At 30.2% G+C, this 27832-nt stretch overlaps 1 protein-coding gene and 1 long non-coding RNA gene across 6 annotated transcripts in view; one reads left to right on the top strand and one right to left on the bottom strand.

Annotated features, from left to right (window-relative positions):
* The window catches only part of LOC133656345 (tenascin-like), a 140279-nt gene extending 118355 nt beyond the window's left edge, over window positions 1-21924 (top strand). For 2 of the 5 annotated variants that reach the window (XM_062057394.1, XM_062057395.1), the window contains 7 exons: window positions 4383-4513; window positions 4574-4706; window positions 4775-4926; window positions 4982-5078; window positions 8102-8263; window positions 21153-21316; window positions 21380-21924. In XM_062057394.1, the coding sequence (XP_061913378.1) occupies window positions 4383-4513; window positions 4574-4706; window positions 4775-4926; window positions 4982-5078; window positions 8102-8263; window positions 21153-21316; window positions 21380-21478 (938 nt within the window). In that variant the 3' untranslated portion in view covers window positions 21479-21924. The remainder of the gene's footprint in view (window positions 1-4382; window positions 4514-4573; window positions 4707-4774; window positions 4927-4981; window positions 5079-8101; window positions 8264-21152; window positions 21317-21379) is intronic. The other 3 variants (XM_062057396.1, XM_062057397.1, XM_062057398.1) reach the window with 3 other exon arrangements.
* LOC133656346 (uncharacterized) overlaps window positions 21793-27832 on the bottom strand; it is a 14218-nt gene continuing 8178 nt past the window's right edge. Inside the window, exons 2-3 of the long non-coding RNA XR_009827128.1 lie at window positions 22182-22264; window positions 21793-21889 (exon numbers count right to left, since the gene is read on the bottom strand). This is a non-coding gene — a long non-coding RNA (uncharacterized LOC133656346). The remainder of the gene's footprint in view (window positions 21890-22181; window positions 22265-27832) is intronic.

The following is a 27832-nucleotide window of genomic DNA, read 5'->3' as shown; positions in this document are numbered from 1 at the left end:
CAAACTATACCAAAAAATATATTTAGTCCAATTGTTTTGGGTTTTTTTTTCCACCAAAACCTAATTTAATAACGACAACTTTTTAAACATTTTTAAAATGACAAAATAAACCAAATAAAAATTGAGTCTAATAATATTTTTTGCACCAACATCTAATTTAATAATGAAACCTTTTAAAACATTTTTTTTAATGGCAAAATATAGCACATAAATATTTAGTTCAATCTTTTTTTGAACCAAAATCTAATTTATTAATGATTTTTTTTTTTAAATATCCATCCATCCATCCATTTTCTACCGCTTGTCCACATAAACATTTTGTTCAATCATTTTTTGCACCAAAATCTAATTTAATAAAGAAAATGTTCTAAAAAAAAATACAATTACAAAATATACCACATAAATATTTAGTTCAATCATTTTTTTCACCAAAATCTGATTTAAAAATGAAAATGTTTAAAAATAAATAAATAAATACAATTACAAAATATACCACATAAATATTTTGTCCAATCTTTTTTTACACCAAAATCTAATTTAATAATGAAAATGTTTTGTTTTTTTAAATATACTACATAAATATTTAGTTCAATCATTTGTTGCACCAAAACCTAATTTAATAATGTAAATGTTCTAAAAAAATACAACTACAAAATATACCACATAAATATTTAGTTAAATCTTTTTTTGCACCAAAATTTAATTTAATAATGAAAATGTTCTAAAAAATAAAATTACAAAATATACCACATAAATATTTAGTCCAATCATGTTTTGCAACAAAATCTAATTTAATAATGAAAATCTTCTAAAAAAAACAAAAACAAATACAAGTACAAAATATACCACATAAATATTTAGTCCAACCCTTTTTTTCAACAAAATCTAATTTAATAATGAAAATGTTCTAAAAAAAAAAAATACAAGTACAAAGTATATCACATAAATATTTATTTAAATATTTTTTTACACCAAAATCTAATTTAATAATGAACATGTTCTAAAAAATACAAGTACAAAATATACCACATAAATATTTAGTGCAACCATTTTTTTCACCAAAATCTAATTCAATATTGAAAATGTTCTTAAAAAAAAAATACAAGTACAAAATATACCACATAAATATTTATTGAAATCTTTTTTTACACCAAAATCTAATTTAATAATGAACATGTTCTAAAAAAAATACAATTACAAAATATACCACATAAATATTTAGTCCAACCATTTATTTTACCAAAATCTGATTTAATAATGAAAATGTTTTGTTTTTTTAAATATACCACATAAATATTTAGTTCAATCATTTGTTGCACCAAAACCTAATTTAATAATGAAAATGTTTTAAAAAAATAAAATAAATACAATTAAAAAATATACCACATAAACATTTATTTCAATCTTTTTTTGCACCAAAATCTAATTTAGTATTGAAAATGTTCTAAAAAAAAAAAAAATACAATTACAAAATATACCACAATCTTTTTTTGCACCAAAATCTTATTTAATGATGAAAATGTTCTTAAAAAAAATAAAATCACAAAATATACCACATATTTAGTCCAATCATTTTTTGCAACAAAATATAATTTTATAATGAAAATCTTGTAAAAAAAAAAAAAAAATACAATTACAAAATATACCACATAAATATTTATTTAAATATTTTTTGCACCAAAATCTAATTTAATAATGAACATGTTCTTAAAAAATACAATTACAAAATATACCACATAAATATTTAGTCCAACCATTTATTTCACCAAAATCTGATTTAATAATGAAAATGTTTAGTTTTTTTAAATATACCACATAAATATTTAGTTCAATCATTTGCTTCACTAAAACCTAATTCAATAATGAAAATGTTAAAAAAACCCCAATACAATTACAAAATATACCACATAAATATTTATTCCAATAATTTTTTGCAACAAAATGTAATTTAATAATGAAAATCTTCTAAAACAAAAATACAATTACAAAATATACCACATAAATATTTATTTAAATATTTTTTGCACCAAAATCTAATTTAATAATGAACATGTTCTTAAAAAATACAATTACAAAATATACCACATAAATATTTATTTAAATATTTTTTGCACCAAAATCTAATTTAATAATGAACATGTTTTTAAAAAATACAATTACAAAATATACCACATAAATATTTAGTCCAACCATTTATTTCACCAAAATCTGATTTAATAATGAAAATGTTTAGTTTTTTTAAATATACCACATAAATATTTAGTTCAATCATTTGCTTCACTAAAACCTAATTCAATAATGAAAATGTTTTTAAAAAAAAAATACAAATACCAAATATACCACATAAATATTTAGTTCAATAATTTTTTTCACCAAAATCTGATTTAAAAATGAAAATGTTTAAAAATAAATAAATAAATACAATTACAAAATATACCACATAAATATTTTGTCCAATCTTTTTTTTACACCAAAATCTAATTTAATAATGAAAATGTTTTGTTTTTTTAAATATACCACATAAATATTTAGTTCAATCATTTGTTGCACCAAAACCTAATTTAATAATGAAAATGTTTTAAAAAAACAAAAAACAAATACAAAATATACCACATGAATAGTTAGTCCAATCATTTGGTTCACAAAAATCTAATTTAATAATGTAAATGTTCTAAAAAAATACAACTACAAAATATACCACATAAATATTTAGTTAAATCTTTTTTTGCACCAAAATTTTATTTAATAATGAAAATGTTATAAAAATAAAATTACAAAATATACCACATAAATATTTAGTCCAATAATTTTTTGCAACAAAATCTAATTTAATAATGAAAATCTTCTAAAAAAAACAAAAACAAATACAAGTACAAAATATACCACATAAATATTTAGTCCAACCCTTTTTTTCACCAAAATCTAATTTAATAATGAAAATGTTCTAAAAAAAAAAATACAAGTACAAAATATACCACATAAATATTTATTTAAATATTTTTTTACACCAAAATCTAATTTAATAATGAACATGTTCTAAAAAATACAAGTACAAAATATACCACATAAATATTTAGTGCAACCATTTTTTTCACCAAAATGTAATTCAATATTGAAAATGTTCTTTAAAAAAAATACAAGTACAAAATATACCACATAAATATTTATTTAAATCTTTTTTTACACCAAAATCTAATTTAATAATGAACATGTTCTAAAAAAAATACAATTACAAAATATACCACATAAATATTTAGTCCAACCATTTATTTTACCAAAATCTGATTTAATAATGAAAATGTTTTGTTTTTTTAAATATACCACATAAATATTTAGTTCAATCATTTGTTGCACCAAAACCTAATTCAATAATGAAAATGTTAAAAAAAAACCAATACAATTACAAAATATACCACATAAATATTTATTCCAATAATTTTTTGCAACAAAATGTAATTTAATAATGAAAATCTTCTAAAACAAAAATACAATTACAAAATATACCACATAAATATTTATTTAAATATTTTTTGCACCAAAATCTAATTTAATAATGAACATGTTCTTAAAAAATACAATTACAAAATATACCACATAAATATTTAGTCCAACCATTTATTTCACCAAAATCTGATTTAATAATGAAAATGTTTAGTTTTTTTAAATATACCACATAAATATTTAGTTCAATCATTTGCTTCACTAAAACCTAATTCAATAATGAAAATGTTAAAAAAAAAACAATACAATTACAAAATATACCACATAAATATTTATTCCAATAATTTTTTGCAACAAAATGTAATTTAATAATGAAAATCTTCTAAAACAAAAATACAATTACAAAATATACCACATAAATATTTATTTAAATATTTTTTGCACCAAAATCTAATTTAATAATGAAAATCTTCTAAAAAAAAAATACAAGTACAAAATATACCACATAAATATTTAGTCCAATCATTTTTTGCAACAAAATCTAATTTAATAATGAAAATCTTCAACAACAAAAAAATACAAGTACAAAATATACCACATAAATATTTAGTCCAATCACTTTTTGCAACAAAATCTAATTTAATAATGAAAATTTTCTAAAAAAAAAATAAGAAATACAATTACAAAATATACCACATAAATATTTAGTCCAATCATTTTTTTTGCATAGCAAACGAGACTCAAATGTAACAAAATGTAATAATAATAATAATAATAAAATAACACACACAAAAGTTCCCAAAAAATGGTACCTTTGAGTACCAGTATCGATACCTAGGTGCCAGGAATTGGTACCGTATGGGTTCAGATGTGGGCGGTACCCACCCCTTCATTCATGCCTAATTGGGGACCTCGCAGTAACGATCCAGGCTTATTTCCAGATGTGGACCCTCCCCGAGATCTGGCAGCCGTCAACATTGAAGCAGACAGCGCCACTCTAACGTGGAAGCCTCCGCAGGCCTCCGTCAGCGCCTACGTCCTGACCTTCTCCTCAGCGGACGGCTCGGCCCGGGTACCAAACACACGCTCTTAATAAAGCCCAGGACGGAATACTGATGTGTGCTTTTTCAAGGAGGTGACGCTGAGCCCCACCGCCTCGTCCTACAACATGGCCGAGCTGGCCAAGTCCACGGAGTACACGGTCCGAATGCGGGCCGTCGCCGGAGACGGGAGGAGTCGCCACGTGGCCACGGTCTTCACCACAGGCAGGGACTCCGGCTCGAGTGCGCGGCCAGTGACCGAGTTCTAGATGCATCTGTGTGTTGGCTTGCAGATGGAGAGCTGCACCGATACCCCAAAGACTGCGCTCAGATCTTCCTGAACGGAGAGACGGCGTCGGGCGTGTACACGGTCTACGTGGGCGGCGTGGACACCCAGGCCATCCAGGCGTACTGCGACATGGACACTGACGGCGGGGGATGGACGGTGAGCTGACACCGAAACCACGTCAGGGCTCCACTCACCGGCGTCCCTTTTTCAGGTCTTCTTGAGGCGCCAGAACGGCAAGCTGGACTTCTTTCGGAACTGGAAGAACTACACGGCTGGGTTCGGGAGCGTGGACGACGAGTTCTGGCTCGGTGAGCACATCTGCTTAAGTACATTCTGGGGTTACTAGTATAGTATCGCGGTACTAATGAATCAGAAACGGTACTATACTCTGTTTAAGAAGTACACTGCAAAAAGTCAGTGTTCAAAAACAAGAAAAAAAATACAAATTTATTTGAACTAAGCAAAATTATCTGCCTATAGAACAAGAAAATTTGGCTTGTCAAGACTTTCCAAAACAAGTCAAATTAGCTAACCTGATGACATCTATTAAACAAGACAAGAAGCAAGGAATTAAACAGAGACAGAATTACAATTTGGCTCAATTGAGAAGAGACGTCTGGACTGTACTCTTTGTACAGTCTCACCACGCTCTGACGAAAGATTGTACGCCTCCTCTTTTATTTGGACTTTCCCTGATTACATGGCAACGGCTGTTTCTAAGGGACGGGGGTCATAAACAGCCATGGCCTTTGATTACAAAACAGTTCAAAGAAAAAGTCGGTTCAAAGAACAGGTCGCCTGGAGGGGAGTCTGGTCCTGCTTCCTCTCCGCTTTGTAGTTCTCGGGTCAAGACAACATCTTTCTGTGGATTACAATACATCAAAGAAACAGAACACCTTCATGTTGCTTCCCATCCTACACAGTGGAGTTTTACAAGCCTTCTTGGTAGGATCAGAGACAGCTTTTGTCTTCTCGCCGGTAACTCATGGCGACACAAAGTTTTGTGATAACTTAGATGCAATTATTCTGACACAGTTAATATTTAAACATTTAACATGTGACATTTTAAACTATTTTGAACAGAAATAGTTCATGCACATTCAGATAAACCCTTCAAAATTACAATAAAAAAAAAATTTGCGGGAAAAAAAAAAAATGCAAAAAGTCAGTGTTCAAAAACAAGAAAAAAAAATACAAAAATGAGGGGTATTTTATTTGAACTAAGCAAAATTGTCTGCCAATAGAACAAGAAAATTCGGCTTGTCAAGACTTTCCAAAACAAGTAAAATTAGCTAACCTCAATGAAACCAAAAATAGCTTAAAATAAGTATCTCACTAATAACAAGTGCACTTTTCTTGGTAGAAAAAAAAAGAGACCTTTTTGCTCAATATGTTGAAAAATATTCTTAAATGAAGTAAATGCTAGTGCCATTATCTTGACATAATGATATGCACTCGGCATTACATTTCTTGAAACCAGCAAACGTATACTAAAAACTAGTTCATTGTTCTTAATGGAAAGGCAACAAGGCAAGCGCTTGTTACTCTCGGGGTCTCCTAGCCTCTCAGGCAAATCATGTGGTCTAAAAATGCATTTTTCCATCGACAACATGACATCATCGCGCCAAGTGCGTGCTCTTTCAGTCAATTAGTGCGCATATGTACAGCCCGGCCCCCGGCCAAATTTTTTTTAATTGTAATTTTGAAGAATTTATCTGAATTTAACTGGTTTTACGAGCAGAGGAGCATGTTCGGCAGCGCGCGCACACGGAGTACTTACAAGCAGACACAGTGTGTAGACAGAAAAGGGAGAACGGACGCATTTTGGCTTAAAAACTGAGGATAAAGGTGAAGTTATAACACTGAAACGGTGCTTTAAGACATGGCGAGCTAGCTAGCGGCTAACATCCATCCGCTGTGTTTTAGCTACTTCTAAATCACACTGGCGACAAATAAAGTAAGTTTCTTCCAAGTAGCATTATCACTGGAGGACGAGGAATAGCTAAACATGCTTCACTACCCACCGTAGGAGGACACAATAGCTCATTGCTAACAAAAGCTAGCACTCCTGAATGTACACAAATGCCATGGGTGGATCTACACCTGACATCCACTGTAATGATACTAAGTACAGGAGCGTATCTAGTCGATACTACTATGATTACATCAATATCGTCACAATTTTTTGTTTTAAATGATATTATGTTTATACAGTCAGCAAATACGTCCCTGGACACATTAGGACTTTCAATATGACCAATGTATGATCCTGTAACTACTGTACGTTTCTTGCAAGTATTATTATCACTGGAGGACGAGGAACAGCTAAACATGCTTCACTACACACCGTAGGAGTACACAATAGCTCACCGGTGTCACAATGTAAACAAACACCATTGGTGGCTCTACACCTGACATCCACTGTAATGATACCAAGTACAGGAGTGTATCTAGTCGATACTACTATGATTACATTGATATTTTTTTAGCATCACAAAACTTGTTTATTTATATTATGTTTATAAACTCAGTAAATACGTCCCTGGGCACATGAGGACTTTGAATATGACCAATGTATGATCCTGTAACTACTGTAAGTTTCTTACAAGTATTATTATCACTGGAGGACGAGGAACAGCTAAACATGCTTCACTACACACCGTAGGAGGATACAATAGCTCACCGGTGTCACAAAGTAAACAAACACCATTGGTGGCTCTACACCTGACATCCACTGTAATGATACCAAGTACAGGAGTGTATCTAGTCGATACTACTATGATTACATTGATATTTTTTTAGCATCACAAAACTTGTTTATTTATATTATGTTTATAAACTCAGTAAATACGTCCCTGGGCACATGAGGACTTTGAATATGACCAATGTATGATCCTGTAACTACTGTAAGTTTCTTACAAGTATTATTATCACTGGAGGACGAGGAACAGCTAATAATATTTTTTTACAGTTCGTCCCTCATAATGTGTACAAAATAATAGGTGTATAAATGACACAATATGTTACTGCATACGTCCGCAGACTAATTAGGAGCCTTTGTTTGTTTACTTACTACTAAAAGACAAGTTGTCTAGTATGTTGACTATTTTATTTAAGGACTAAATTACAATAATAAACATATGTTTCATGTACCTTAAGATTTTTTTGTTAAAATAAAGCCAATAATGACATTTGTTGTGCTAACCTTTATTTAGAAAAGTATCGAAAAGTATCTAAATACATTTTGGTACCGGTGCCAAAATATTGGTATTGGCACAACCCTGGTACGTTCTCCAACCGCCTTCCCAATATTGAACCCCGACTGCGGCAGGTCTCAGCAACCTTCACAAGATGACGTCTGGCGGACACTACGTTCTGCGCGTGGACCTGAGGGACAGCGGCGAGTCGGCCTACGCTCAGTACGACAGATTCACCATCGCGGAGCCCAGGACGCGCTTCAAGATCTACATCGGGGCTTACAGCGGCACGGCAGGTAAGGACCTCGTTTGGAGGATCTCCTAAGTCAGAGGTGTCAAAGTGGTTTCCACTGAGGGCCACATGGCAGTTATGTTTGGCCCCAAAGGGCACCTTCTAACAGTGAATACTATTATTACACCATTTTTCTATGCATTTTATTAGTAGATTTTTTTTTAAACTAAAATTTTATAAAAATATGGTAAGTTGCAAAATTTCACCTCAAAATGTAGTGTATATTACTGTAAATGTGCTGTTTTTATGGTACTGTAAATTAAAAAAAACTGCAGTTTTACAGTAAAATTTTGGCACCTGAGCTGCCAGTTTTTTTTTTGTTTTTTACCACAAATTAACAAGTGTAGATTTTTCGGTGTATTACTGTAAATGCCAAAAACGTCACCACAGTTTATTACAGTAAAAAAAATACTGTTTTTTTTCATTTTGAGAAAAATGCTGTAAAAACCACAGTAAATTTCATAATTTGACCATGAAATCTATTGCTACTTTTACATTGCACAATTTGATGGATAACTTGCTATTAATAGTATTTATTTCTATTTTTTTTTTAATTAATACAAATACATTTGCAAAATTAAAAAAGAAAAATATTTTGGGGTATTGTGTGTAGAACTTTCAGGACAAAATGTATTTATTTCAGTTTGGAATAAAGCTGTAACATAATAAAATGTAAAAAAAAAAAATGTAAAAAGCGCTGTGAATATGTTTGGCCCCAGAGGGATGCTTCTAACAGTGAATACTATTATTACACCATTTTTCTATGCATTTTAAAATGTTAAAAAAATATGGTAAGTTGCAATAATTTTGCCTCAAAATGTAGTGTATGTTACTTTAAATGGAAAAACAGTACTGCTGTTTTTATGGTAAAAAAGGCAGCTGAATTTTAATGTAAATTTTAAAAAAATGCCATTTTACAGTAACATTTTGGCACCTGAGCTGCCAGTTTTTTTTTTGTTTTTTTTACCACAAATTAACAAGTGTAGATTTTTCGGTGTATTACTGTAAATGCCAAAATGACACCACAGTTTATTACAGTAAAAAAAATACTGTTTTTTTCATTTTGAAAAAAATGCTGTAAAAACCACAGTAAATTTCATAATTTTACCATGAAATCTATTGCTACTTTTACATTGCACAATTTGATGGATAACTTGCTATTAATAGTATTTATTTCTATTTTTTTAAAAATTAATACAAATACATTTGCAAAATTAAAAAAGAAAAATATTTTGGGGTATTGTGTGTAGAACTTTCAGGACAAAATGTATTTATTTCAGTTTGGAATAAAGCTGTAACATAATAAAATGTAAAAAAAAAAAAAATGTAAAAAGCGCTGTGAATATGTTTGGCCCCAGAGGGATGCTTCTAACAGTGAATACTATTATTACACCATTTTTCTATGCATTTTAAAATGTTAAAAAAAATATGGTAAGTTGCAATAATTTTGCCTCAAAATGTAGTGTATATTACTTTAAATGGAAAAACAGTACTGCTGTTTTTATGGTAAAAAAAGGCAGCTGAATTTTAATGTAAATTTTTTTAAAAAAGCCATTTTACAGTAACATTTTGGCACCTGAGCTGCCAGTTTTTGTTTTTTTTTACCACAAATTAACAAGTGTAGATTTTTCGGTGTATTACTGTAAATGCCAAAATGACACCACAGTTTATTACAGTAAAAAAAGTAAAGTTGATTTCATTTTGAGAAAAATGCTGTAAAAACCACAGTAAATTTCATAATTTGACCATGAAATCTATTGCTACTTTTACATTGCACAATTTGATGGATAACTTGCTATTATTAGTATTTATTTCTATTTTAAAAAATTAATACAAATACATTTGCAAAATTAAAAAATAAACATATTTTGGGGTATTGTGTGTAGAACTTTGAGGACAAAATGTATTTATTTCACTTTGGAATAAAGCTGTAACATAATAAAATGTAAAAAAAAAAAAAATTTTTAAAGCGCTGTGAATATGTTTGGCCCCAGAGGGACGCTTCTAACAGTGAAAACTATTATTACACTATTTTCTATGCATTTTAAAATGTTAAAAAAAATATGGTAAGTTGCAATAATTTCGCCTCAAAATGTAGTGTATATTACTTTAAATGGAAAAACAGTACTGCTGTTTTATGGTAAAAAAGGCAGCTGAATTTTAATGTAAATTTAAAAAAATGCCATTTTACAGTAAAATTTTGGCACCTGAGCTGCCAGTTGTTTTTTTTGTTTTTTACCGCAAATCAACAAGTGTAGATTTTTCGGTGTATTACTGTAAATGCCAAAAACGACACCACAGTTTATTACAGTAAAAAAAGTACAGTTTTTTTCATTTTGAGAGGAATGCTGTAAAAACCACAGTAAATTTCATAATTTTACCATGTAATCTATTGCTACTTTTACATTGCACAATTTGATGGATAACTTGCTATTATTAGTATTTATTTGTATTTTTTTTAAAATTAATACAAATACATTTGCAAAATTAAAAAAGAAAAATATTTTGGGGTGTTGTGTGTAGATTTTTGAGGACAAAATGTATTTATTTCAGTTTGGAATAAAGCTGTAACATAATAAAATGTAAAAACTTTTTTTTTAAAGCGCTGTGAATATGTTTGGCCCCAAGGGCCGCTTCTAACAGTGAAAACTATTATTACACCATTTTTCTATGCATTTTAAAATGTTAAAAAAATATGGTAAGTTGCTATAATTCTGCCTCAAAATGTAGTGTATATTACTTTAAATGGAAAAACACTACTGCTGTTTTTATGGTAAAAAAGTTTTTTTAATTTTGAGAGAAATGCTGTAAAAACCACATTAAATTTCACAATTTGACCATGAAATCTTGCTACTTTTACATTGCACAATTTGATGGATAACTTGCTATTATTAGTATTTATTTCTATTTTTTTTTTAAATTAATACAAATACATTTGCAAAATTAAAAAAGAAAAATATTTTGGGGTATTGTGTGTAGATTTTTGAGGACAAAATGTATTTATTTCAGTTTGGAATAAAGCTGTAACATAATAAAATGTAAAAACTTTTTTTTTTAAAGCGCTGTGAATATGTTTGGCCCCAAGGGCCGCTTCTAACAGTGAAAACTGTTATTACACCATTTTCTATGCATTTTAAAATGTTAAAAAAAATATGGTAAGTTGCAATAATTTCGCCTCAAAATGTATTGTATATTACTTTAAATGGAAAAACACTACTGCTGTTTTTATGGTAAAAAAGCAGCTGAATTTTACTGTAAATAGAAAAAAAATGCAATTTTACAGTAAAATTTTTGCACCTGAGCTGCCAGTTTTTTTTGTTTTTTATCACAAATTAACAAGTGTAGATTTTTCTGTGTATTACTGTAAATGCCAAAATGACACCACAGTTTATTACAGTAAAAAAAGTCAAATTGATTTCATTTTGAGAAAAATGCTGTAAAAACCACAGTAAATTTCATAATTTGACCATGAAATCTATTGCTACTTTTACATTGCACAATTTGATGGATAACTTGCTATTATTAGTATTTCTTTCTTCTTTTTTTTTTTAATTATACAAATACATTTGCAAAATTAAAAAAGAAAAATATTTTGGGGTATTGTGTGTAGAACTTTCAGGACAAAATGTATTTATTTCACTTTGGAATAAAGCTGTAACATAATAAAATGTAAAAAAAAAAAAAATTTTTAAAGCGCTGTGAATATGTTTGGCCCCAGAGGGACGCCTCTAACAGTGAAAACTATTATTACACTATTTTCTATGCATTTTAAAATGTTAAAAAAAATATGGTAAGTTGCAATAATTTCGCCTCAAAATGTAGTGTATATTACTTTAAATGGAAAAACAGTACTGCTGTTTTATGGTAAAAAAAAGGCAGCTGAATTTTAATGTAAATTTAAAAAAATGGCATTTTACAGTAAAATTTTGGCACCTGAGCTGCCAGTTGTTTTTTTTGTTTTTTACCGCAAATCAACAAGTGTAGATTTTTCGGTGTATTACTGTAAATGCCAAAAACGACACCACAGTTTATTACAGTAAAAAAAAGTACAGTTTTTTTCATTTTGAGAGGAATGCTGTAAAAACCACAGTAAATTTCATAATTTTACCATGTAATCTATTGCTACTTTTACATTGCACAATTTGATGGATAACTTGCTATTATTAGTATTTATTTGTATTTTTTTTTAAATTAATACAAATACATTTGCAAAATTAAAAAAGAAAAATATTTTGGGGTGTTGTGTGTAGATTTTTGAGGACAAAATGTATTTATTTCAGTTTGGAATAAAGCTGTAACATAATAAAATGTAAAAACTTTTTTTTTTAAAGCGCTGTGAATATGTTTGGCCCCAAGGGCCGCTTCTAACAGTGAAAACTATTATTACACCATTTTTCTATGCATTTTAAAATGTTAAAAAAATATGGTAAGTTGCAATAATTCTGCCTCAAAATGTAGTGTATATTACTTTAAATGGAAAAACACTACTGCTGTTTTTATGGTAAAAAAGTTTTTTTAATTTTGAGAGAAATGCTGTAAAAACCACATTAAATTTCACAATTTGACCATGAAATCTTGCTACTTTTACATTGCACAATTTGATGGATAACTTGCTATTATTAGTATTTATTTCTATTTTTTTTTAAATTAATACAAATACATTTGCAAAATTAAAAAAGAAAAATATTTTGGGGTATTGTGTGTAGATTTTTGAGGACAAAATTTATTTATTTCAGTTTGGAATAAAGCTGTAACATAATAAAATGTAAAAACTTTTTTTTTTTAAAGCGCTGTGAATATGTTTGGCCCCAAGGGCCGCTTCTAACAGTGAAAACTATTATTACACCATTTTCTATGCATTTTAAAATGTTAAAAAAAATATGGTAAGTTGCAATAATTTCGCCTCAAAATGTAGTGTATATTACTTTAAATGGAAAAACACTACTGCTGTTTTTATGGTAAAAAAGCAGCTGAATTTTACTGTAAATAGAAAAAAAAATGCAATTTTACAGTAAAATGTTGGCACCTGAGCTGCCAGTTTTTTGTTGTTTTTTACCACAAATTAACAAGTGTAGATTTTTCTGTGTATTACTGTAAATGCCAAAATGACACCACAGTTTATTACAGTAAAAAAAGTCAAATTGATTTCATTTTGAAAAAAATGCTGTAAAAACCACAGTAAATTTCATAATTTGACCATGAAATCTATTGCTACTTTTACATTGCACAATTTGATGGATAACTTGCTATTATTAGTATTTCTTTCTTTCTTTTTTTTTTAATTATACAAATACATTTGCAAAATTAAAAAAGAAAAATATTTTGGGGTATTGTGTGTAGAACTTTCAGGACAAAATGTATTTATTTCACTTTGGAATAAAGCTGTAACATAATAAAATGTAAAAAAAAAATGTAAAAAGCGCTGTGAATATGTTTGGCCCCAGAGGGCCGCTTCTAACAGTGAATACTATTATTACACCATTTTTCTATGCATTTTAAAATGTTAAAAAAATATATGGTAAGTTGCAATAATTTCGCCTCAAAATGTAGTGTATATTACTGTAAATGGAAAAATAGTACTGCTGTTTTTATGGTAAAAAAGGCAGCTGAATTTTAATGTAAATAGAAAAAAAATGCAATTTTATAGTAAAATTTTGGCACCTGAGCTGCCAGGTTTTTTTTGTTTTTTACCACAAATTAACAAGTGTAGATTTTTTGGTGTATTACTGTAAATGCCAAAATGACACCACAGTTTATTACAGTAAAAAAAGTAGTTTTTTTCATTTTGAAAAAAATGCTGTAAAAACCACAGTAAATTTCATAATTTCCATCCATCCATTTTCTACCGCTTATTCCCTTCGGGGTCGCGGGGGGCGCTGGAGCCTATCTCAGCTACAATCGGGCGGAAGGCGGGGTACACCCTGGACAAATCGCCACCTTATCGCAGTAATTTCACCATGTAATCTATTGCTACTTTTACATTGCACAATTTGAAGGATAACTTGCTATAATTAGTATTTATTTCTATTTTAAAAAATGAATACAAATACATTTGCAAAATTAAAAAATAAAAATATTTTTGGGGTATTGTGTGTAGAACTTTGAGGACAAAATGTATTTATTTCAGTTTGGAATAAAGCTGTAACATAATAAAATGTAAAAAAATTTTTTTAAAAGCGCTGTGAATATGTTTGGCCCCAGAGGGCCGATTCTAACAGTGAGTACTATTATTACACCATTTTTCTATGCATTTTAAAATGTTTAAAAAATATGGTAAGTTGCAATAATTTCGCCTCAAAATGTAGTGTATATTACTTTAAATGGAAAAACAGTACTGCTGTTTTTATGGTAAAAAAAAGGCAGCTGAATTTTAATGTAAATTTTTAAAAAATGCAATTTTACAGTAACATTTTGGCACCTGAGCTGCCTGTTTTTTTTTTGTTTTTTACCACAAATTAACAAGTGTAGATTTTTCGGTGTATTACTGTAAATGCCAAAACGACACCACAGTTTATTACAGTAAAAAAAGTACAGTTTTTTTAATTTTGAGAAAAATGCTGTTAAAAAACACAGTAAATTTCATAATTTGACCATGAAATCTATTGCTACTTTTACATTGCACAATTTGATGGATAACTTGCTATTATTAGTATTTATTTCTATTTTTTTTAAATTAATACAAATACATTTGCAAAATTAAAAAATAAAAATATTTTGGGGTATTGTGTGTAGAAATTTGAGGACAAAATGTATTTATTTCACTTTGGAATAAAACTGTAACATAATAAAATGTAAAAAGAAAATATTTAAAAAGCGCTGTGAATATGTTTGGCCCCAGAGGGCCGCTTCTAAGAGTGAAAACTATTATTACACCATTATTCTATGCATTTTAAAATGTTAAAAAAAATATGGTAAGTTGCAATAATTTCGCCTCAAAATGTAGTGTATATTACTTTAAATGGAAAAACACTACTGCTGTTTTTATGGTAAAAAAGCAGCTGAATTTTACTGTAAATAGAAAAAAAAATGCAATTTTACAGTAAAATGTTGGCACCTGAGCTGCCAGTTTTTTGTTGTTTTTTACCACAAATTAACAAGTGTAGATTTTCGGTGTATTACTGTAAATGCCAAAACGACACCACAGTTTATTACAGTAAAAAAAGTAGTTTTTTTCATTTTGAAAAAAAATGCTGTAAAAACCACATTAAATTTCATAATTTTACCATGAAATCTATTGCTACTTTTACATTGCACAATTTGAAGGATAACTTGCTATTATTAGTATTTATTTATATTTTAAAAAATTAATACAAAACATTTGCAAAATTAAAAAATAAAAATATTTTGGGGTATTGTGTGTAGAACTTTGAGGACAAAATGTATTTATTTCAGTTTGGAATAAAGCTGTAACATAATAAAATGTAAAAAAAAAAAAATGTTTAAAGCACTGTGAATATGTTTGGCCCCAGAGGGCTGCTTCTAACAGTGAAAAATTTTACAGTAAAATTTTGGCACCTGAGTTGCCAGTTTTTTTTTGTTTTTTACCACAAATTAACAAGTGTAGATTTTTCGGTGTATTACTGTAAATGCCAAAATGACACCTCAGTTTATTACAGTAAAAAAAGTAGTTTTTTTCATTTTGAAAAAAATGCTGTAAAAACCACATTAAATTTCATAATTTTACAATGAAATCTATTGCTACTTTTACATTGCACAATTTGAAGGATAACTTGCTATTATTAGTATTTATTTATATTTTTAAAAATTAATACAAAACATTTGCAAAATTAAAAAATAAAAATATTTTGGTGTATTGTGTGTAGAACTTTGAGGACAAAATGTATTTATTTCAGTTTGGAATAAAACTGTAATATAATAAAATGTAAAAAAAAATATTTAAAAAGCGCTGTGAATATGTTTGGCCCCAGAGGGCCGCTTCTAACAGTGAAAACTATTATTACACCATTTTTCTATGCATTTTAAAATGTTAAAAAAAATATGGTAAGTTGCAATAATTTCGCCTCAAAATGTAGTGTATATTACTTTAAATGGAAAAACAGTACTGCTGTTTTTATGGTAAAAAAAAGGCAGCTGAATTTTAATATAAATGAAAAAAATGCAATTTTACAGTAAAATTTTGGCACCTGAGCTGCCAGTTTGTTTTTTTGTTTTTTACCGCAAATCAACAAGTGTATATTTTTCGGTGTATTACTGTTAATGCCAAAACAGCACCACAGTTTATTACAGTAAAAAAAAGTACTGTTTTTTTCATTTTGAGAAAAATCCTGTAAAAAACAGTAAATTTCGTAATTTGACCATGAAATCTATTGCTACTTTTACATTGCACAATTTGATGGATAACTTAATATTATTATTATTTATTTCTATTTTAAAAAATTAATACAAATACATTTGCAAAATTAAAAAATAAACATATTTTGAGGTATTGTGTGTAGAACTTTGAGGACAAAATTGATTTTTTTCAGTTTGGAATAAAGCTGTAACAAAATGTAAAAAAAATAATTAAAAAAAGTGAAGCGCTGTGAATATTTTACAGATGCACTGCAATTTAATTTAAAAAAATAATCATGTGAGAACAAAGTTGTACACTTTTAAGAACACAAAAGCTGATGTTTGAAGAATTTTATTTAGGAACTGAGGCATAATATACAGGGAAATAAAGTTGTATTCATTGAGTTTTTTTATGTTTTAGAAAAAGTTGTAATGTTCGAGTACAGTCATATTTTCAAAAAAAGTTGTTTACTTTGTGGGACTTAGGGGGTGGGGCTAGTTGCTGTTTTTTCACATTATTTTAAAGTCAGGTGTGTTAACAAGTCACAGTAATAAAAAAAAAACACCTACTGTACAAGATTTAAGGGAATCCTCCAAGGTTTAACTCTTATTTTTAGTGACTTCAAATTCCTCCACGCACTAAATAATCAGCCACTGTAACTTGTGAGTGTTTGCAGAACCGAACAAGAAACACGTGTGTCAGGTTTGAGCACGCCATCTGTCATGTTGTTTTTTATTTTCTTTTAAGGTTTTTTTTCAATTGTTTTATTGTTTTATTTTTTTCAATTGAACGGTGTACATACAAACATATATTCCCAATGTACACAAAACACCAAGGCACTTTCAAAATATCTCAACAATTTCAAACATCCATCAGGTTGAGCAAATACTGTCTTTCAGTTGGTTGGGGGGGGGGGCATAATAAATGAAAATAACATAGCATAACATAACACAAAATATGCAAATGAAAGAAAATGAAAGCAAATACAAATAGAGTATTGAAATAATAATAAACAATATGATAAAATTCAAAAATAACAAAAAGGAATCACTTTAAATGTTTTCAATAAATATATCCATTTGATTGATTGATTGAAGCTTTTATTAGTAGATTGCACAGTACAGTACATATTCCGTACAATTGACCACCAAATGGTAACACCCCAATAAGTTTTTCAACTTGTTTAAGTCGGGGTCCACGTAATGAAGGGCTTTTTTACTTGTAATAGTTTTCCAAGATTTAATTGATCATTTTAAACCATTAAGCCAATTAGAAAATGTAGCTTTTACTTTCAGAAATCGACATTTATGTATAAATTTTTTTAGCTTGGAGCGCCATCTGTCATGTATTGGTTACTCACATAGACATCGGCTAAGGGTACGCAGCATCGAGCGCTACTGCCTACTGGTGCCGACGAGACGCGGGGCCGCCATCTTGGAGTGGTGATCCACTCCACTCAGTGCAATTCATTTGGCAGGAGCAATGAACTGTCAGCGCGTTTAATTCATCTTACCTCACTGAATACCACTGATTTTCACGCGCTTTTTTGTCATACGTGTAGCTATGATAAAGGACACATGTTTTATTATTCATAGTTTGCTTAACAGTAATAGAATATTCTTATATGCTACAAGTGACCAGACGTCCCAGATCAAAACTGGGAGTATAATCCCAGAGAAGGGGGAAAAAAACGGTCAGCTATTTTTAAATTGAAGAAACAATATGATTAGGTTATATATACATGCGTATATCCTACATAAACAATGTATGAATACATTAGATATCTATATATCTTATAGACTGTTGCTGCAGCAGCAGAGAGTTTATTCTGTCTTGACACTTTGTATTGATATTTTCTATTACATTCTTCCCTTAAATGATCATGTTTACAGTGATTGTTTTATATGTATTTTTTTATGTATGTCGCCTTGGATAAAAGCGTCTGCCAAAACATAAACATATACAAACACCTGAAAGTCTTTATATCAGCTAAAACCACCAATCTGGCTTTTACAATCTTTATCTTCATCATTTATTTCAACTTTATGTTATTCAAGCATGACATTTTTACATTTAATTAATTTCATTGACAAGCAATTGGTCATACTCTTGTTTGCTAGCGGCTATGATTTCAGTACTATTGAAGATCTTTGCTCCTTCTCAAATCTGTGGTAATATTCTTTTCACAAAATTGATTGATTGATTGAAACTTTTATTAGTAGATTGCACAGCGAAGTACATATTCCGTACAATTGACCACTAAATGGTAACACCCGAATAAGTTTTTCAAGTTGTTTAAGTCGGGGTCCACTTAAATTGATTCATGATACAGATATATACTATCATCATAATACAGTCATCACACAAGATAATCATCAGTGTATACATTGAATTATGTACATTATTTACAATGTGGGATGTGGAGGGGCGGGGGGTTAGGTTTGGTTGGTATCAACACTTCAGTCATCAACAATTGCATCATCAGAGAAATGGACATTGGAACATTTTAGGGCTGACTTGGTAGGATATGTACAGCAAGTAGTGGACACAGAGAGAGAGATCAGAAAATATAAGAAAAAGTGTCTACATTTGATTATTTACGTTTGATTATTTACAATCCGAAGAGGTATGATGTGGAAGGGAGGGTGTTAGTTTCGGGTTGAAGTTGCCTGGAGGTGTTCTTTTAGTGCGGTTTTGAAGGAGGATAGAGATGCACTTTCTTTTACACCTGTTTTAATCCTCATCACCATTGGCGTTGTTAGGCCTATTTTAGGGGGGCTGATTTTTTTTTTTTACAAATACATGCCGACATATTTATTATAAAGTGGCCCGAATATGAGTTTAAATAAATAATAATATAACCTGTCATTATTCACTCACTTTCCCCTCACTTCATAGCGTAAGATAGAGAGCCCCTTTAGTGCGTCGGTATCCAATCCATTCCACTTGTTCATAGAGAAAATGCCCACATCACTCAAAATCCAGTCCGCATTTTCTCTGCGACCTTGCTTGCGGTCCTGCAGGTGTACGAAGCACATTAGCACACAGCACTGCAGAACAAGAACCTTGTGTCTGCAATTGTAAATAATTTAGTTTTTAAGTTTTGTGTTTCTTGTAGAATCTATATACAGTTAAAATAATGAAAAAAAACATCATTAAATATATTTGTTTTATTGTATTGTTACATTAATAGCTGTTGTATTATTATAGGATGGCTTGTTAAACATTTCATAGGATTTTCAGAGGGTGGAAAAACCAAGACATTTAATATAAAATGTAAAATGAATAAATACATAAAAAGAAAAAGAAAGAAAATGGTTAAAAGCCATCGTCCCGGGGAGAATTTAATTTCGTCCCGTGCATTTTTTTTACCGTCCCCGTGACGACGGGACTACGTTGATCTCAAGCCCTGGAAGTTACATTTTATTGTTTGCATTATTTGTTTCAGCATTGCACTTTGAAGATGGTCCCTCAGCTCTTTGACAGCTTTGGCTCTTTTTCAGATCAGCAGACAGTCGGACTCTAAGTCTTTCTTATTTACAGTATATATAAAAGTTTCTCATTTCTATTCAGACTTCCATATATATTTAATTTCCTTAACGGCTTGCCAAAATATATATATATATATATATATATATATATATATATATATATATATATATATATATATATATATATATATATATATATATATATATATATATATATATATATATATATATATTATATACAAGCCAAATTATCCCGATCCAGATATTACTTTAATTCAAGTAATTAATTAATATTTCCAGGGCTTGAATTTACAACCATTTTAGTCACATATGTGCCCAAAATGTAATCTGTGCAACTTCAAAATATTTGGGAACAAACAATCATTGTATTGTGAGCTAAAGTGGTGGCATTAGCCTCTAATTTGTGAATTAATAACATAGAGGCTAATGCCATGACTTTCATTGTGTTTCAGTGTATCTTGAAGGATCATGCAAGTCATTGTTTCTTGTTGATGCTGTAAACAAAATGTCACTGTGCAAACCCATGTTTGTTGTTGTACTGAACACACATTGAAAATAAACCCACTGAAATAATAATAATAACAATGATTAATTTCTAAATCTTTGTAAGCCGTTTGTGAAGTGTTGTGCTCGTGCGCTACGTTCGCTCGCATCCTGTGCATCTCCTGGGGGCTAAGCCCCCCCCCCCCCCCCCCCTGTCCTTAAAAGCTAGTGACGCCCCTGCTCATCACCACTTCAAGATGGCGGCCCAATTTCTCGCGTCACAGCAGCCAATGCTGCGTCTACTTATAAGATGTCTACGCACAGGACAATACCGGAACCATTGGTAAGGGGAACTTAAGGGCGGGGGACACAGGATATGATGACATGTGTTGGTGTTGGACACCCGGAAGTGGAAGAAGAAAGAGCGGGAAGAAGAAATAAAAGGCAGGGGAAAGACAATAAGTGTATTATTAAGCGTAGAGTGCACTAATTAATAAGTTATTGATCTAAAAGTGTTTGTGTGGTGATGATACAACTTTGTTACACACGTCTTACGAAGCCTTTAGACCACTTCCCCATAAATGTGAACGCTTCTTGACCGCCAGGCGACTCCATGACGTACCACCAGGGCCGCCCCTTCTCCACCTACGACAACGACAACGACATCGCCGTCACCAACTGCGCGCTGTCCTACAAAGGAGCCTTCTGGTACAAAAACTGCCACCGCGTCAACCTGATGGGCAAACATGGCGACACCAGCCACAGCAAGGTACGTAGGCCCCCCCCACCACCCACCCCCTCCAGGCGGCGGCTGACGTCCGCTCCTCCGCAGGGCGTCAACTGGTTCCACTGGAAGGGGCACGAAACCTCTATCCAGTTCGCCGAGATGAAAATGCGGCCGGCCGACTTCGGGAGTTTCCAGAGCAGGTAAAACAAAATAATAAGAAGAGAGGACGGCTATGCTAGCGACCTGACGACACATTTGGACACACTTCAAAGGCGCCAATTAAAACATTTTTATCAACTTTATGGTGATTTAAGTCATATTCAAATTGTTCTTACTGTCACAGGAGACGTAACTGCCGATACAAATAAATATTGTTTGCTTGAAAACAAAAACGGTGCGTGGGTCACTTTCGTTTGCAGCCAGCAGGTGGCGATGTCGCCCACTTTATACAAACGCAACATTATTAAAGGCAATATTATATAGAGCACAATTTGTACTTGTACCATACTTGCCAACCCTCCCGTTTTTAGCGGGAGAATCCCGATATTCAGCGCCTCTCCCGACAACCTCCCGACAGAGATTTTCTCCCGACAAACTCCCAGTATTCAGCCGGAGCTGGAGGCCAAAATAGTGACAGAGAATAGAAAGAGGATGGACAATTCAACCCTTAACAAAGCATTGTACTTTCAAGTACAAAAATGAGTAGATGAGTGTTGTGTGTGTGTATATGTGTAAATAAATGAACACTAAAATTCAAGTATTTCTTTTATTTATATAATATATATATATATATATATGTATGTGTGTGTGTAACGGTGTAGAAACAGACGTTCATTATGCTTGATTAAATTATGAATGAAGTGTTGCAACAGCGCCTGTTGCTGGTGAGAAGTGGTATGTACTTTACCTGCGAGAACTGTGCCTTCCAACTGATAATCCCGTGACCCAAGTGGACTCACAGTCTCCCAATTTGCACTGTTTTGCAGGACACTGTAATAAAATAAATTCATAATCCACCTGGTGCCAGTGATATGTTGAAGCAACAGCAGTGTGGAGCTGCATTTTGCCACATACAGTTGTGGACCGTCACATATATATATATATATATATATATATGTGTATATATATATATATATATATATGTATATATATATATATATGTATATATATATATATGAAATACTTAAGTTGGTGAATTCTAGCTGTAAATATACTCTCCTCTTAACCACGCCCCCCGCCCCAACCACGCCCCCACCCCCGACCAAGTGCCCCCCCCACCTCCCGATATTGGAGGTCTCAAGGTTGGCAAGTATGACTTGTACAGAGATTTTGAAAAACAACTCCAATTAAAATTATAAAGACAATCATAATTAAAATCAAGGAGAGTGTAGATAAAATACTTTTGAGTTGTCATATGCACAATTAAAAGTGTTTTCAGGCTGGATTTGAACGTTGAGGCCCGTCTCACCATACTTGCCAACCTTGAGACCTCAGAATTAGGGAGATATTCAAGGCCCGCTGGGGGGGGGGGGTGTATATATATATATATATATATATTAGGGATGTCCGATAATGGCTTTTTGCCGATATTCCGATATTGTCCAACTCTTTAATTACCGATACCGATATCAACCGATACCGATATCAACCGATATATGCAGTCGTGGAATTAACACATTATTATGCCTAATTTGGACAACCAGGTATGGTGAAGATAAGGTAATTTTTTTTTAAATTAGATAAATAAATTAAAAACATTTTCTTGAATAAAAAAAAGTACAACAATATAAAAACAGTTACATAGAAACTAGTAATGAATGAAAATTAGTCAAATGAACTGTTAAAGGTTAGTACTATTAGTGGACCAGCAGCACGCACAATCATGTGTGCTTACGGACTGTATTGATATATAATGTAGGAAGCAGAATATTAATAACAGAAAGAAACAACCCTTTTGTGTGAATGAGTGTAAATGGGGGAGGGAGGTTTTTTGGGTTGGTGCACTAATTGTAAGTGTATCTTGTGTTTTTTATGTTGATTTAATTAAAAAAAAAAAAAAAACGATACAGATAATAAAAAAAAACGATACCGATAATTTCCGATATTACATTTTAACGCATATATCGGCCGATAATATCGGCAGGCCGATATTATCGGACATCTCTAATATATATATATATATATACTGTATTTTCCGCACTATAAGGCGCACCTAAAAACCTCCAATTTTCTCAAAAGCTGACAGTGCGCCTTATAATCCGGTGCGCCTTATATTTGGACCAATATTGAGCCACAACCGGTCTCGCAACTACGGGATGCATAACGTAACCCCAGCCTCTACTGTAGCGTCTATTCTATGCGCCTTACAATGCGGTGCGCCTTATATATGAACAAAGTTTAAAATAGGCCATTCATTGAAGGTGCGCCTTATAATCTGGTGCGCCTTATAGTGCGGAAAATACAGTGTGTGTGTGTATGTATATATATATATATATCTATATAGATATATATATATATATATAGCTGTAATTCACTGAAATTCAAGTATTTCTTACATATATAAAATAAATACTTGAATTTCAGTGAATTACAGCTATATATATATATATAGCTGAAATTCAAGTATTTATTTTATTATATATATATATATCTGAAATTCAAGTATTTATTTTATTATATATATATATATATACCTGAAATTCAAGTATTTATTTTATTTTATATATATATATATCTGAAATTCAAGTATTTATTTTATTATATATATATATATATATACCTGAAATTCAAGTATTTATTTTATTTTATATATATATGTAGATATATATATATATATATATATATAATAAAGTAAATGAATTTCAGCTATATATATATATATAATAAAATAAATACTTGAATTTCATATATATATATATATCTCTGAAATCCAAGTATTTATTTTATTATATATATATATATATCTGAAATTCAAGTATTTATTTTATTATACATATATATATATATAGCTGAAATTCAAGTATTTATTTTATTATATATATAAATATATCTATATTTATATATATATCTATATATATATATATATTTATGTTTATATATATATATATATAATAAAATAAATGAATTTCAGCTATATATATATATAATAAAATAAATACTTGAATTTCATATATATATATATATATATATATATATATATATAAGAAGGAGGATAGGGATGATGTTCGTTAAGAAATTATTGATGTCGATGCCATTAGCGAATCCTCTTATCGAACCAATTCCTTATCAAAATCCAGATAGGTTTGTTGTGTGTGCACTGAGTTCCAAAAGCCATAGATGTTATGTGACTGGCCCGGCACGCTGTTTGTATGGAGGAAAAGCGGACGTGACTGAGGACGGCATGCGGCCGTTAAAGGGTGAAGGTTTCAGGTGAGAGAGAGGACGCTAAAGGCACACCCCCCAATATTGTTGTCCGGGTGGAAATCGGGATAAATTCGTGAGAATGGTTGCCCCGGGAGATTTTCTGGAGGGGCACTGAAATTCGGGACTCTCCCGGGAAAATCAGGAGGGTTGGCAAGTATGCGTCTCACGTCTTCAGGAAGACCATTCCAGATTTTAGAACCCAAAAGGCAGCCTCGCCATGTTTGGTTTGGACTCGGGGCGCCAGCCGGAGACCACTCCCTGAGGTTCTCAGAGCTTGAGATGGTTCATGGGGCTCAAACATGTCAGAGAGCCATCCATTTTCTACCGCTTGTCCCTTTCAGGGTCGCGGGGGTTGATGGAGCCTATCTCAGCTGCAGATGTATCTTGAAAAGACTTAGAGGGGCAAATATCTATATAGTGCTCAGACATTAATTTCTATATTCTTAATTATAGATAATTATGTTGTAGTCAAATTATGAAATACAGTTAACTATTTTGAAAACCAGATTATGTATTGCATAATTATTTGTTAAAGTTTTATAATTATATCATATTTTTATAATTTAATAATTAGTATGTTTGAATTATTTTGATGTTATATCTCATTATTAATTATACATAATTATTTGTAATGTAATTATATTTAAAACCAAATTATGTATTACAAAGTATTTTACTTTTTATAATTATCACATAACTTAATAATTAGTACTTTCAAGTTATTTAAAATGTTGTACCACATTATTTATAATAGATCATTATTTTGTAATCTAATTGTAGATAATTATTCGAAATATAATTACACAATTATTTTTAAAACCACATTTTTATTAAATAATTATTCATTCTAATTTATGTAATTATATATTTATAATTTAATAATAATTTTTGGTAAATGATTCAATGTTTTATATCAAATTATAAATTATATATAATTATCTTTTAAACTCAATTATTACATAGTTATCAACTTTAATTGTAATTCATAATATTTTTTCAACAATTCAATATTTTATCACATTAAACACAATTCTTAAGAACAAATGAATAATGTATATAATCACATTTTTTAACTCAAACTATTAATTACAAATGTTATATTTTTCTAACCAAATCCCACGTTAGAAACATACATTGAAGTAAGCAGCATATTGTAGAAACACAGATAAACAAACTGCAAACAATAGTAACAAAGGGCATTTAAATAATAGATATTTTTTCATCATGTGCTTGATTTGTTTCAAATTATTTTAAGGAGTTGCATAAACATATTTTTAGTGTAGATTTTTTGTTACAAAATAAATAAAATAATTATAAATAATTAAATGGTAATCCATCTACCCATTTTCTACCGCTTGTCCCTCTGATGACATAAATCATTTTCTTCTCGAAGTTTAATGTTTTTATTTTTTCATGTACATCAAAATTGATTTACTACAAACAAAAACATCAATCCTAAGAGGGGGAAACATGTTCTGGACCCTCCTAATAAATGTTTATATTTGCTTCGTTATTTATGACTCGGGCACTTCTCTAATTGAGTTTTCTTCGTAAAGGCTTTTTATTACGAAGCACTGGAACGAGGGTTAAAAAAGGTCACATGTCTTCTACTTCCTGTCTTATTCTCACACTCGGGTGATGTTGCAAATCTTTGTTGGACACTACGGTGTTGTCTGTCAGCTCGAGGACACTGCTCTCCGGGGTCCACTTCTGAGTATTGCTGGTGGTTGGCCCGGCCAGCCTGACCCAGACACTGCACGCTCAACTCCTTCTCAGAATCTCCAATACAACCAAGGATAAAAATATTTCCATGGAATCGTAGCCAAGGTAATCGTTTTACCCCCTTGTGCCCCCTACTAGTTGTGAGCAGTATTACAGAAACAACACATTGTTTCTGTCCATTATATTCATTATAGAAAAAAGTAAAACCTTGTATATATTCTCAAGACAAAAATGCTCAATAAAGTAGTTTAATGGACATAATATATTTTTTTCAAGAGAGAAAGGTAATGTAATAAAAAATGGATACAATTACAATAATAAAATATCTATCTATAAAAAGTTTAATCTTAGCAGAATTAAGTTGTTTTCATAACTTTCAAAAAAATACATTTGTGTGGAAAAAAGTTTAGTAAAAAACATCGAAACTAAAATGGAGACTTAAGTTCCATCTTGTAAGAGTATCAGATACTCTTACAAGGAATGTATCTATTTTTGGAAAGGTTCATTTTTTTCCTTCAATTTAGATATTTTTAGGGAAAAGTTATTTTAATGACAATTTTTGATATTTTTGGGGAAAATGTATAATTTTAGAGAAAAAGTTGTATTTTTTTAAAGTAATCAACTTAAGAGAATAATCTTATTAGAATATTTTCAAATATGTCTTTTTAAGTTTTCTTTGTAAATTTAATTGAAAAGGTATTTATTCTGGAAAGTAAAAAGTTGGTTATTTAGAAAAAGTTTGTTTTTCAAAGTTGTAAGTCCACCAAAATGAAATTGGATATTTTCATTGAAAATATATTTTTGAATATATGGGTATTTTGGTAGAAATGTCTAACCCTTGAGAAAAAACACTTGAAAATAGAAACATTTAAAAAAATACAATACATTTTTTTGGAAAAGCTGTAATTTAATGAAAATATGTTGACAAATGTATAGTTTTGTTCAAATGTGTCTATTTGAGAGTCAAATTAAATATTAGAAAAGTCATAAATTGGCAGGAATAAATTCCAATTAAATATTTTTTTTTAGAAAAAAGTACCACATTTTAAAAGTCTAAGAAAATGTTTAATATGAGAAAAGTTATTAAAGATCTTAAATAGGATATTGAGGAAAATCCTGAACTTGCAGGAATAAAGTCAAAAAATGTAAAAAAAAAAAAAAAAAAAAAGTTGTAATTGTGCAAGAATAAAGTATGTATATATATATATATATATATATATATATATATATATATATATATATATATATATATATATATATATATATTAGGGCTGCAACTAACGATTAATTTGATAATCGATTAATCTGTCAATTATTACTTTGATTAATCGATTAATAATCGGATAAAAGAGACAAACTACATTTCTTTCCTTTCCAGTATTTTATTGGAAAAAAACAGCATACTGGCGCCGT

This window comes from Entelurus aequoreus, linkage group LG08 (genome assembly GCF_033978785.1).
Source record: "Entelurus aequoreus isolate RoL-2023_Sb linkage group LG08, RoL_Eaeq_v1.1, whole genome shotgun sequence".
Lineage (NCBI taxonomy): Eukaryota > Metazoa > Chordata > Actinopteri > Syngnathiformes > Syngnathidae > Entelurus > Entelurus aequoreus.
Note: the sequence above shows the minus strand (reverse complement) of the source record. Positions and strands in the feature narration are given on the sequence as shown.